Genomic DNA, 13,255 nt, shown 5'->3' on the forward strand with positions numbered 1-13,255 from the left:
TGATCCCTAATTCCTTTTTGTCATTTGTTTGTGTGAACATGCGGGCTTTGGTGGTTTGGGGTTTGGTGGGAGGATGGGATTGTTGTTATTGATATAGGGATTGACATATTTGTTACTGATTATTGTTTATTGTTGGTGGGTGTAAGTTTGGGAGAAAATGTGAAAAAGAATAACATGTTTTTTTATTTATTAAAACAGTGCCAGTTACTGTGAAAAGCCCCTAGTTGCCACATTCCGGTGCCTGTTTGGGTACACAGAGGGAGAATTCAGAATGTCCATATTACCTAACAGCACGTTTTGGGATATGTGGGAGGAAACTGGAGCACCCAGAGGAAAACCCTTGAACACTGGAGAATGAGCTCGAATTGGGACAGAGATAAGCATGAGTGAGCATCATAAACTGCTATTCTATCGGGGTGTTCTGGGTCTTAGAGTTTTAACCCTGCAGTTAATTGTCAGGGATGCAGTATAATAAACTCTGAACAAAGCAAATGTGTGTGTGAGAAGCATCTGAAGCACCAGGAACCTGCTGAACCAGCAGAGCTGAATGTCTCTCAGTGCAGCCACAGTAATGTACTTCTTCCAGCTTCCAAGTCCACCTGAGAACCAACCTCCTGGCTATTCATCTACAAGAAGCTTCAGAGACTCATGAGAATTATGTTTCTAAAAACCCTTCACTCCAACCAAAGGACCAGCTCAACAAGAAGACAACAGACCTGCAGCAATATAAAGATTGTAGTCTACATTCCATTTTCATCATTACAGCTTCAACTTGATCTGTACCTAATTTCTGTTATGTGTCAGTGAGTGTGAAAGAGAAGAGAGGCTGAGATGTTCAAACATCGAGGGAAATAGTGTGATAATAAATAACCTTCTATCCGTTAAAAATCACCAGTCAGCCTGCTGCTGAAATGTATTTTAAAGAAAGAAATATCACGCTGAGGGTAAGAAAATATCACATAAACATCCTGATAATGGAGTGGAAAGGACCACGAATTATAATCAAACGCGTTTAACCCCCTTCAGGTAGCTATATAGAGGCTGCAGCCTCTCACACTGAATGTAAACGTGACCCACAGACACCTCCAGGCCACAAACATCAGCTTCAACTGGGCGTGGATGAAACTTTTTAAAAACCTGTTGCAACGTTACGTCTGCCGGGCACTAGGACCCGGCTGGGAACAGAAACTTTCAGGCCCCGCCCACTAGCTGTTGCATCACCAAGACGCTAGCGCATGCGCTCTGCTTCCCCAAGATGGCGGCTGTGAACCAGGGCCTGGTCCCGGGAGAGAGCTGACCGGCGGTGATGTGACCTGAGGATCACCGCACCTCAGGCAAGGGGGCAGGTTGGGAAGGCGGTGCCTTCAGGAATAACTGGGAAGGTGATGTTTGGTCAGTTGCTGCAGTCTGTGTGGTGAAGGTGCTGTCACAGTGGTGTGAGGTGAGGAAGTACAGGATTATCACCCAGCAATGATCAATTAAGGGGAATGTAAATCCAGCTCAGGCTGCTTTCAGATTGGAAAGGGAGCTAAGGTGTGTCCTCAGAGCTGGTGAATGTTGAGGCTTTGGCAGTTTCTCTATAAAATCCTTCTCATTCCCTCCCTCCCTCTACCACCTCTATCTTTAGAGTCAGAGAGTTTTACAACACGGAAAGGGGCCCTTCGGCCCATTCATAATAATCTTTATTATTGTCACAAGTAGGCTTACATTATAATAATCTTTATTATTAGTGTCATAAGTAGGCTTACATAAACGCTGCAGTGAAGTTACTATAAAAATCGACTCGTCGCCGGACTGCGGCGGCTGTTCGAGTACACAGAGGGAGAATTCAGAATGTCCAATTCACCTAACAAGCTCATCTTTCGGGACTTGTGGGAGGAAGCACCCGGAGGAAACCCACACAGACACGCAGAGAACGTGCAGACTCTGCACAGACAGTGAACCAAGCTCGGAATCATAGATTATCATAGAATTTACAGTGCAGAAGGAGGCCATTCGGCCCATCGAGTCTGCACCGGCTCTTGGAAAGAGCACCCTACCCAAGGTCAACATCTCCACCCTATCCCCATAACCCAGTAACCCCACCCAACACTAAGGGCAATTTTGGACACTAAGGGCAATTTATCATGGTCAATCCACCTAACCTGCACTGTGGGAGGAACCCGGAGGAAACCCACGCACACACGAGGAGGATGTGCAAACTCCGCACAGACAGTGACCCAAGCCGGAATCGAACCTGGGACCCTGGAGCTGTGAAGCAATTGTGCTATCCACAATGCTACTGTGCTGCCCATAAGATTATTAGATTACTAGCTCTGGCTGAATTGTGTCCCAGGATGCTGTGGGAGGCCAGGGAGGAGATTGCTGGGGCTCTGACCCAAAGTTTTAATCCCTTTCTGCCCACGGGGATGTTGCCAGGGGACTTGAGAACAACTAATGTCCTATTATTTAAGAAAGATTGTAATGTGGTGCAGTCAATAGAACTGGGACTGCGGCGCTGAAGACCCAGGTTCGAATCCCGGCTCTGGGTCACTGTCTGTGCGGAGTTTGCACATTCGCCCCATGTCTGTGTGGGTTTCACCCCCACAACCCAAAGATGTGCAGGTTAGGTGGGTTGGCCATGCTAAATTGCCCCTTAATTGGAGAAAAAAAATAATTGGGTAGTCTGAATTTAAAAAAAAAAAAAGAAAGGTTGTAGAGATAAGCCAGGGAACTGCAGACGAGTGAGTCTCATGTCAGTGGTAGGGAAACTATTGGAAAACATTCTGATGCACTCTTATCTCCACTTGGAGAGGTTTGATCAGGAATAGTCAGCATGACACTGTCGGAGGGAGGCCATGCCTAACAAATTTGATTGCATTTTTTGAGCATGTGACCAGGTGTGTAGGGCAGTGCAGTTGATGTAGTTTACGGGATTTCAATAAAGCATTTGACAAGATCCCACATGGGAGACTTGCGAATGACTCAAAGATTGGCCGGGTGGTTAACAGTGAGGTTGAGTGTCTTGGGTAACAGGAAGATATAGACGGGATGGTCAAATGGGCAGAAAAGTGGCAAAATGGATTTAGAATCATAGAATTTACAGTACAGAAGGAGGCCATTCGACTCATCGACTCTGCACCGGCTCTTGGAAAGAGCACCCTACCCAGGCCCATATCTCTACCCTATCCCCATAACCCAGTAACCCCACCCAACACTAAGGGCAATTTAGCATGGCCGATCCACCTAACCTGCACATCTTTGGACTGTGGGAGGAAACGGGAACACCCGAAGGAAACTCAGGCAGACACGGGGAGAACGTGCAGACTCCACACAGACAGTGACCCAAGCTGGGAATCGAACGTGGGACTCTCGCACTGTGAAGCAATTGTGCTAACCACTATGCTACCGTGCTGCCCCTATTTGAAACCTAAACAGTGAGGTGACACACTTTGGAAGGGGTAATGTGACCAGGAAGTATTCAATAAACAGTGTGACACTGGGAAGTTCTGAGCAACAAAGGGACCTTGGTGTGTTGTCTAGAGATCTCTGAACGTGGAAGGGCAGGTTAATAGGGTGGTGAAAAAGGCATATGGGACATTACTGTGAGCATTTCTGCTCGCCACATTTATAGGAAGGATGTGATTGGAGACAATGCAGAGGAAGTTGCATGGGATGGAACATTTAAGTTATGAAGAGAGGTTGGATAGAACAAACAAAGAGCACAGAAACGTTCAGCACAGGAACAGGCTATTCGGCCTTCCCAAGGATGCACCGACCATGCTGCCCATCTAACCTAAAACCTTCCACTCTTCTGGGGTCCATATCCCTCTATTCCTAACCTATCCATGTATTTGTCAAGACGTTCCTTAAATGTCACTATCATACCTGCTTCCACCAGCACCTCTGGCAAGTGAGTTCCAGGCATCCACTACCCTCTGTGTAAAAACAACTTCCCTCATGCATCTCCTCTGAACTTTGCCCCTCACACCTTAAACCTGTATCTCCCAGTAATTGACTCTTCCACCCTGGAAAAATGTTTCTGACTACCTTCTCTGTCCATGCTCCTCATAATTTTGTAGACTTCTTTCAGGGCGCCCCTCCATCTCCGTCATTCCAGTGAGAACAAACCAAGTTTCTCCGACCTATCCTTGTAGCTAATGCGCTCCATACCAGGCAACATCCTGGTAAATCTTTTCTGTATCCTCTCCAAAGCCTCCACATCTTTCTGGTTGTGTGGCAACCAGAATTGAACACTATATTCCAAGTGTGGCCTAATAAAGGTTCTATAAATCTGCAACATGACTTGACAATTTTGAAACTCAATTCCCCGGCCAATGAAGGCAAGCATGCCGTATGTCTTCTTGACTACCTTCTCCACCTACGATGCCACTTTCAGTGACCTGTGGACCTGTACACCTAGATCCCTCTGCCTGTCAATACTCTTAAGGGTTCTGCCATTTACTGTATATTTCCCTCCTGTATTAGATCTTCCAAAATGCATTACCTTACATTTGGCTCCATCTGCCATCTCTCTGCCCAAGTCTCCAACCGATCTATATCCTTCAGAATCCTCTGACAGTCCACATCACTATCCGCAATTCCACCAACTTTGTGTCGTCTGCAAACTTACTAATCAAACCAATTACGTTTTCCTCCAAACCATTTATATATACTACAAACAGCAGAGGTCCCAGCACTGCTCCCTATTGAACACCACTCGTCATAGCCATCCATTCAGAAAAGCACCCTTCTGCTGCTACCCTCTGTCTTCTATGACCAAGTCAATGCTATACCTATCTTATCAGCTTACCTTTGATCCTGTGTGACTTCACCTTCTGTACCAGTCTGCCAAGGGGCTTACTACCTTCATCAATCATCTCTGTCACTTCCTCAAAAAACCCGATCAAGTTAGTGAGACACGACCTCCCTTTCACAAACCATGCTGCCTCTCACTAATACGTCCACTTGCTTTGAAATGGGCGCAAATCCTGTCTTGAAGAATCCTCTCCAATAATTTCCCTACCACTGATGTAAAGTTCACCAGCTTGTAGTTTCCTGGATTATCCTGTATTTTCCTTTCAATTTTCTGAGTTATCCTCTAGGCTTGGGTTTTTTCCATTGGAGCTGAGAAGACTGGTGGAGGAGGGAGGGGGGGGGGATGCTGATTGAGGTGTACAAGATTATTAGGGGCTTGGACAGGGTGGATAGGGAGCAGCTGTTCCTCTCAGTTGAAGGTCAGTCACGAGGGGACACAAGCTCATGTTGAGGGGCAGGAGGTTTAGGGGGGTTTTGAGGAAAAACCTTTTTACCCAGAGGATGGTGACGGTTTGGAACGCACTGCCTGGGAGGGTGGTAGAGGTGGGTTAAAAAGTACCTGGATGAACACTTGGCAGGTCATAACATTCAAGGCTATGGGCCAAGTGCTGGCAAATGGAATCAGGTCGGTCAGGTGTTTTGCCAGTGTCGATGCAGACTCAATGGGCGGAAGGGCCTCTTCACTGTTGTTGATGATACAAAGTTAGATGGCATAATGGACAGCCAAGATGATGGCATAAAATTGCAAGGAGATATTGACAGACTAGCTGAATGGGCAAATTTGTGGCAAATGGAACTCAATGTAATTGAGTGTGAGGTTATCTGTTTTGAACCAAAAAAGAATAGAAGAGGACTTTCTGAATGGAAAGAGGTTAAGTTCAGTGGATGGCAAAGAGACGTGGAGGGTTCAGGTTCACAGAACCCAAAACTGCCAGGAACAAGTACAGAAAATAATCAAAAAGACGAATGGAATGCTGGCATTTACATAGAATCAGAGAATATACAGTGCAGAAGGAGGCCATTCGGACCATCGAATCTGCACCGGCCCTTGGAAAGAGCACCCTGCCTAAGCCCACACCTCCATCCTATCCCCACCTAACCTTTTGGATACTAAGGGGCAATTTAGAATGGCCAATCCAGCTAACCTGCCCATCTTTGGACAGTGGGAGGAAACCGGAGCACCCAGAGGAAACCCACGCAGACACGGGGAGAAAGTAAAATCTCGACACAAGACAGTCACCCTAGGCCGGAATTGAACCTTGGAGCTGTGAGGCAGCGGTACTAACCACTGTACAACCATGCCGCCCATCTGGAGAATTGGAGTATAAAGACTCGGAGGTTATGCTGCAGCTGTACAAGACCCCACTTGGAGAACTGAGAGCAGGTCTGGGCACCACACCTTAGGAAGGATATTTTGCCCCTGGAGTGAGTGCAACACAGGTTTACTAAGACGATATCCCACGATACCTGGAATACAGGGGTTAAATTACAAGGAGCGATTACACAAATTAGGCCTGTTTTTGCTAGAATTTAGAAGATTAAGGTGTGATCTGATTGAAGTATTTACGATATTAACAGGGAAAGACAGGGTGGATAAAGATAAACTATTTCCACTTGTTGGAGATTCTAAAACTGGGATCATTGTCTAAAAATCAGGACTAGACCGTTCAGGAGAGATGTTGGGAAGAACTTCTTCACACTCAGGGTGGGAGAGGTTTGGAACTCTCTCCCACAAACAGCAGGTGAAGCTGGATCAGTTGTTAATTTTATATCTGAAATAGACTTTTGTTCAGCAAAGATATTCAGGGATATGGAGTTAGGTCACAGATCAGCCATGATCTCACTAAATGGCAGGACAGACTCGAGGATCTGAATGGCCTACTCCTGTCCCTATGTGTATTTCTCTGATTCTGAAATTCAGACAACACCATGACCAGGAAAGAGTCCGGATTAGAACCTGAGTTAGTCCTAGCTGCAAACCATCCCTCCAGATCTTGGCCCTTCATGGATTTAATGAAGGCCAAGGCAATAGTTGGATTATTGAAAGACTTGACGGAGTTGTTGGATACCATTTTTCGGGTTGCAGGATAAAGCCTGACGTAATTCACTCCCCACATGCTTGACCTGCCATTGAACCTCATCGAAGCCTCGACGCTTCGTTTGTGTTGCTGTCGAAAAGTCCTGGAAGAAGTAAATCCTCACTCCTTCCTGGCGCCAGGTGCCACCTCGCCGTTCCCTCTCCAGGACATTCTCTCAAGTTGTGGAAGCGAATGATTACAGGCCTGGGATGAAAACTACCCCTCGGCCTCAAAGACCGATGCAACGTTTCTAATTTGAAATGCGCAGGCTTCCCATCCAGCTTGAGAAAACGTGGCAGTCGGTCCTCGCAGAACCTCACGGGAGCCTTACCCTCCACACTGAATGGACAGAAAAAAACATCATTTATGGGCAGCACGGTAGCACAGTGGTTAGCACAGTTGCTTCACTGCTCCAGGGTCCCAGGTTCGATTCCCAGCTTGGATCACTGTCTGTGCGGAGTCTGTACGTTCTCCCCGTGTCAGCGTGGGTTTCCTACGGGTGCTCCGGTTTCCTCCCGCAGCCCAAAGATGTGCAGGTTAGGTGGATTGGCCACGATAAATTGCCCTCAGTGTCCAAATAAAAGGTTAGGTGGGGTTACTGGGTTACAGGGATGGGGTGGAGGTATGGGCTTGACTGGGGTGTTGTTTCCATAGCGCAGACCTGATGGGCCGAGTGGCCTCCTTCTACACTGTAAATTCTATGATGACCATCTGACAGGCCGACGACTCGGATGTTCTTTCTCTGACCCTCAGTTCTCCAAGTCCTCCAGGACCTCCGCCAGCCACTCGGCTTGTTTTCAAAGGATTGAATTCTTGTCTCCGTCGAGGAGGCATCTTGCTGAATGTTCAGGATTCTCTCCTCCGGATCATCGAACCTCTTCATGGCGTTTTGCAGGTGGTCCTCATGAGCTCACAGATATTGAGTCAGCACACTCCGCCTCTGGTCAATAACACGGATAATGTCGACAGCTATAATTTTTGCCGCCTCCCAGAGAACCCCTTAGAGAGTGTGGTCGAGAGACCTCCTGAGGGTCAGGCCGCCATGTTGAAAAGGCGGCTCCATTCCCGCTGAATCCACCTGCGCTGTTTTATTCATGATTTCTTCACTTTTTCCAGCATAATCCTACCAGACCGAACCCTGAAGTCTTCCAGGGACATGATAACAAATATGAATTCAAGGATTAGGTAGATGAGTGCCAGGCAATCAGGATAAGTGTCAGATTATAAGTTAGTGGCACCAGAACCTGCTGAAAAGCAGCTACTCCCACACCCGTATCACATGCCTGACACCTCCCCACCCTCAGACAGATTTCTGATTGATGAGGATGGCGGGTGTTATGCGGAACTGGCAGGTAAATGGACAGAAAGCTGAGATGAAAAATGAAAATGAAAATCGCTTATTGTCACAAGTAGGCTTCAATGAAGTTACTGTGAAAAGCCCCTAGTCGCCACATTCCGGCGCCTGTTCGGGGAGGCTGGTACGAGAATCGAACCATGCTGCTGGCCTGCCTTGGTCTGCTTTAAAAGCCAGCGATTTAGCCCAGTGTGCTTAACCAGCCCCTTTACTCAACGATGTGGTGAAGATTTGGAATTCTCTACCCCCAAGGATTCTGGAGCCTCAGTAATCCAAGTATTTTCAAGACACAGATTGAGAGGTTTCTGGATATTGTAGACGTCAAAGGATATGGGGGATAGTGTTGGAAAACGGTGCTGAGGTAGATCAGCCAATGATCCCATTGGATGGTTCAGGTTCGATGTGCCGAATGGCCGACTGCAGCTAAAACTGTTGTGATCTCCTGGACAGGAAGCTGTGAGCATGGATCTGTCAATCAGCCTGAATCAGCACCTTCAGGAGAATTAGGAGGGTCAATATGAGATACAGCAGAGTGAGAATGGAGGGAGTGTGTGGGATGGAGATTTACAGCTTTCGGGGAATAAGAGAGAGGAAAAAATGTGCCATAGAAACTAGAATTGTCTGTTCTGAGTTTCTATCCTGTACTGACAGTGACAAATTTTGTAAATTGTTTTTACAGGATATTAGACGAGGAAGAATTACAGACAGAAATCTCAAACGTCACATCTCGATCTGACAGTCACTCCCTTCCTTGGAACCTGGATATCATCGGCCTTTGAATCTAGGAGAAATGTTTCCCTGAACTGTCAGCTAAATATTTCAACCATCAGTGTGACTGGAAAAGCACCGAGACCCACACAACACACACCCGAGTGAGAGTGTTCCAGTGAACTGACTGTGGAAGGATCAGTGTGACTGGAAAAGCACCAAGACCCACACAACACACACCCGAGTGAGAGTGTTCCAGTGAACTGATTGTGGAAAGAGCTTTAACCAGTTACACAGCCTGAAAAACACCACAATATTCAGAGCGGGGAGGAACCGTACCTGTGTTGTGGACGAGGCTTCCACTGATTGTTCAGCCTGGAGAGATGTGAGGAGACCCAAAACATGGAGAAACCGTGGAAATGTGGGGACTGTGGGAAGGGATACAGATTCCCATCTGAGCTGGAGGTTCATCGACGCAATCACACTGGGGAGAGGCCGTTCACTTGCTCAAAGTGTGGGAAGGGATTTACTCAGTTATCCACCCTGCGGACACACCAGCGAGTTCACACTGGGGAGAGGCCATTCACTTGCTCAAAGTGTGGGAAGGGATATACTCAGTTATCCACCCTGCGGACACACCAGCGAGTTCACACTGGGGAGAGACCATTCACCTGCTCTCAGTGTGGGAAAGGATTTGCACATTTATCCACCCTGCAGAAACACCAGCGAGTTCACACTGGGGAGAGGCCATTCACCTGCTGTCAGTGTGGGAAAGGATTTACTCAGTTATCCACCCTGGAGACACACCAGCGAGTTCACACTGGGGAGAGGCCATTCGCCTGCTCACAGTGTGGGAAAGGATTTACTCGGTTATCTACCCTGCGGACACACCAGCGAGTTCACACTGGTCAGAGGCCATTCACCTGCTCTCAGTGTGGGAAAGGATTTACTCGGTTATCTACCCTGCGGACACACCAGCGAGTTCACACTGGCCAGAGGCCATTCACCTGCTCTCAGTGTGGGAAAGGATTTGCACATTTATCCACCCTGCAGAATCACCAGCGAGTTCACACTGGGGAGAGGCCATTCACCTACTCTCGGTGTGGGAAGGGATTCACTCAGTTATCCGCCCTGCGGACACACCAGCGAGTTCACACTGGGGAGAGGCCATTCACCTGCTCTCGGTGTGGGAAGGGATTCACTCAGTTATCCACCCTGCGGACACACAAGCGAGTTCACACTGGAGAGAGGCCGTTCACCTGCTCTCCGTGTGGGAAGGGATTTACTCAGTTATCTCACCTGCGGACACACCAGCGAGTTCACTCTGGGGAGAGGCCATTCACCTGCTCTCGGTGTGGGAAGGGATTCACTCAGTTATCCACCCTGCGGACACACAAGCGAGTTCACACTGGAGAGAGGCCGTTCACCTGCTCTCCGTGTGGGAAGGGATTTACTCAGTTATTTACATAGATTTACATAGAAATTACAGTGCAGAAGGAGGCCATTCGGCCCATCAAGTCTGCACCGGCTCTTGGAAAGAGCACCCTACCCAAGGTCAACACCGCCACCCTATCCCCATAACCCAGTGACCCCACTCAACACTAAGGGCAATTTTGGAGACTAAGGGCAATTTATCATGGCCAATCCACCTAACCTGCACATCTTTGGACTGTGGGAGGAAACCGGAGCACCCGGAGGAAACCCACGCACACACGGGGAGGATGTGCAGACTCCGCACAGACAGTGACCCAAGCCGGAATCGAACCTGGGACCCTGGAGCTGTGAAGCAATTGTGCTATCCACAAGGCTACCGTGCTGCCCTAATCTCACAGGTTATCTCACCTGCAGACACACCAGCGAGTTCACATTGGGGAGAGGCCGTCCACCTCTCAATGTGAGACGGGATTGCATGTTTAATCGCACCTGCAGTGACACCGACAATTTCACAATCGATTACAGGGGTTGGATTCTGCTGTTATTGTTTCTGCTCTACATCCAGGACTGCATTTTGTTCATTCTGACAGGTGGTCAGTGGGGGTGGTCGGAGGGTGATGGAAACCAACTATTTTCTAACATACCTGATAGGTAAAAGAAGGCTATTTAGTATAAATATTAAGCCCCAGTTTTAATACCCATTTTAAAGTAAGGATTTCAGCACTCATAATCTCAGGTCATCTCAAAACACATAGCTTCAACTAGCTTCAACAGAGACACAAAACAGCCTGACTTATGCATAATTTCATTGTAGATTAAAACAGCACTTTTACTGAGCTGAGAGGAGAAAGCCATTGTTCTAACAAATACATGTTCTAGACAGTGTGGCATTAAAACACAAGCTGTACCAGTTATCACTCCAAGGACAGGGCAGGCACCATAGCAACATTAAGAATGTGGATAATAGCGAAGTCAGCAGAAGTCCAGTTTGAACTGGACTTGATAATAACCATAGAATCGCATTCCATAACATACACAAATATTCAGACATGAAACATTTAGAACGAATGATGCACATTGAGGATTGACAGCTAACCGTCGAATCAAATACATTTGATTTTAATCCAAACCAATTAGAACGACATAGAGGTGCAGATAGATGGCTAAAGGCTGATATGATTTCCTATAACCGTGATGGTCCGTGCGGCCATCTTTATTCATGAATCACCTATACTTTGATCTAAACTATTCGCTGTCTCTATTTTTCATACTTTCACCTTTCCAGTCTAACTCTTGAAGTAAATGCAAGCTGGTTTGCCGTAAGCAAGAAACCATTTATGTATTATTTTGAAAGTTAAATTCTGTACAAGTTCCTTCTCTTTAAGTCCTTTTGCTAGCCGGACTTATCAGAGAATAAGATTTAAGTGACTCCTAATTGTAATCAAATAGAGGCAATAAAAGATTCTTATTTGCATCCGAGAGGTTTTAACTCAAATTTCTACTGAGTTTTAGTGTCGCAAGCTCCTCACTAAATCCTCATAGTAGATCTCTACAGAGGGTTTCTTTCTGCTGCACTGGCTGGTCTCACCACTTTGCCTGCAGTGGGCTGTTGATCTTTGAGCCTTGTTGCTAATACCTGGCATCAAATTGCACAAGGATCACACAGTGAAAGGATGTTTGGAAGTTTGAAGATATTTAGTTTCCATTTCTGTTTCAAACCCCCCAAAGCGTGCCACGTTGCCATGGAGATGGGCCCTGGTGGTTACATGGTTCCTTTGTTTAAGTTATCTGGATGTCCCTCACAAGGAAAGTATCAGAGTGTGAGGGGCAAGTTGTCTGAGGTGGACTGGGAAACTGATTGGTACAGGGAATACCTCATGTTTAAGGAATTATTACATCTTTATCAGAGGGTCGGTTAGCTCAGTTGGCAGGACGGCTGGTTCATGATGCAGAGCAAGGCCAGCAGTGAGGATTCAACTCTCATACTGGCTGAGTTTATTCATGAAGGCCCCGCCTTCTCAACCAGGCCCCTCGCCTGAGGTGTGCTGACCCTCAGGTTAAATCACCACCAGTCAGCTCTCTCTCTGTCAAAGGGGAGCAGCCTATGGTCCTCTGGGATTTTTGTGACTTTTACTTTGCATATATACAACCAATATAGATTCCTTTAAGGAACAAAAATCCAACAGGAAAAGTGATGCAACCTCAGCTAACATGAAAAGTTAAAAGATTCCATTAGATCGATTGGAATTCAGCAAAGGAGGACCAAGAAACTGATGAGAGCAAACTGGGGAGAAACATAAAAAACAACTGGAAAAGCTTCTACAGGAATGTGACAAGGAAAAGATTAGCAAAGACCAATGTGGGTCCATTCCAGGCAGAGCCAGGAGAGTTTGTAATGGGGAGTAAGGAAATGGCAGAGAAACTAAACAATGTGTGTCTGTCTTCACAGAGGAAGGTACAGAAATTGTCCCCAAAACACCAGAGAACCAAGGGACTGGCAGAGATTAGTATTGGTGGAAAAGTCATACTGGAGAAATTAATGGGATTGAAAGTGAATAAATCCCCAAAAGCTGATGATCTACATCCCAGAGTGTTGAACGAGGTGGCTGCAGGGATCTCTATTCCTCATTCTAAATTCTCCTGACTCTATCTGTAATGGACAAACATTTGTCTGAGCTAAACGTTTCCTTTTTACGTAGCCACAGAAGCTTTTACAGTCCATTTTTATGTATTTTGCCAGTTCACATTCTATTCTATTCTCCCTTTTTTTCCTTGGTGTCTTGGTCGAAGAACGGAAGTAGATTCTCAGGAATGAATCATCATTTGGACAGGTTCTGAGACAATTAAGTTTCGACTTCCAGGACAGAGCAACTATACTCGTGGA

The 13,255-nt window shown here is 46.7% G+C and overlaps 1 protein-coding gene across 6 annotated transcripts in view; it reads left to right on the forward strand.

The window, feature by feature from the left end:
- LOC140418869 (uncharacterized) overlaps positions 1-13,255 on the forward strand; it is a 59,354-nt gene that overhangs the window by 25,306 nt on the left and 20,793 nt on the right. Inside the window, exons 2-4 of one of the 6 annotated variants that reach the window (XM_072502510.1) lie at positions 199-386; positions 8,909-10,394; positions 10,770-11,845. In XM_072502510.1, the coding sequence (XP_072358611.1) occupies positions 9,340-10,394; positions 10,770-10,854 (1,140 nt within the window). In that variant the 5' untranslated portion in view covers positions 199-386; positions 8,909-9,339 and the 3' untranslated portion in view covers positions 10,855-11,845. Of the gene's footprint in view, positions 1-198; positions 387-1,244; positions 1,442-8,908; positions 10,395-10,769; positions 11,846-13,255 lie in introns of those variants that run through there. The other 5 variants (XM_072502507.1, XM_072502508.1, XM_072502509.1 and 2 more) reach the window with 5 other exon arrangements.

Source organism: Scyliorhinus torazame, chromosome 5 (assembly GCF_047496885.1).
Source record: "Scyliorhinus torazame isolate Kashiwa2021f chromosome 5, sScyTor2.1, whole genome shotgun sequence".
NCBI lineage: Eukaryota > Metazoa > Chordata > Chondrichthyes > Carcharhiniformes > Scyliorhinidae > Scyliorhinus > Scyliorhinus torazame.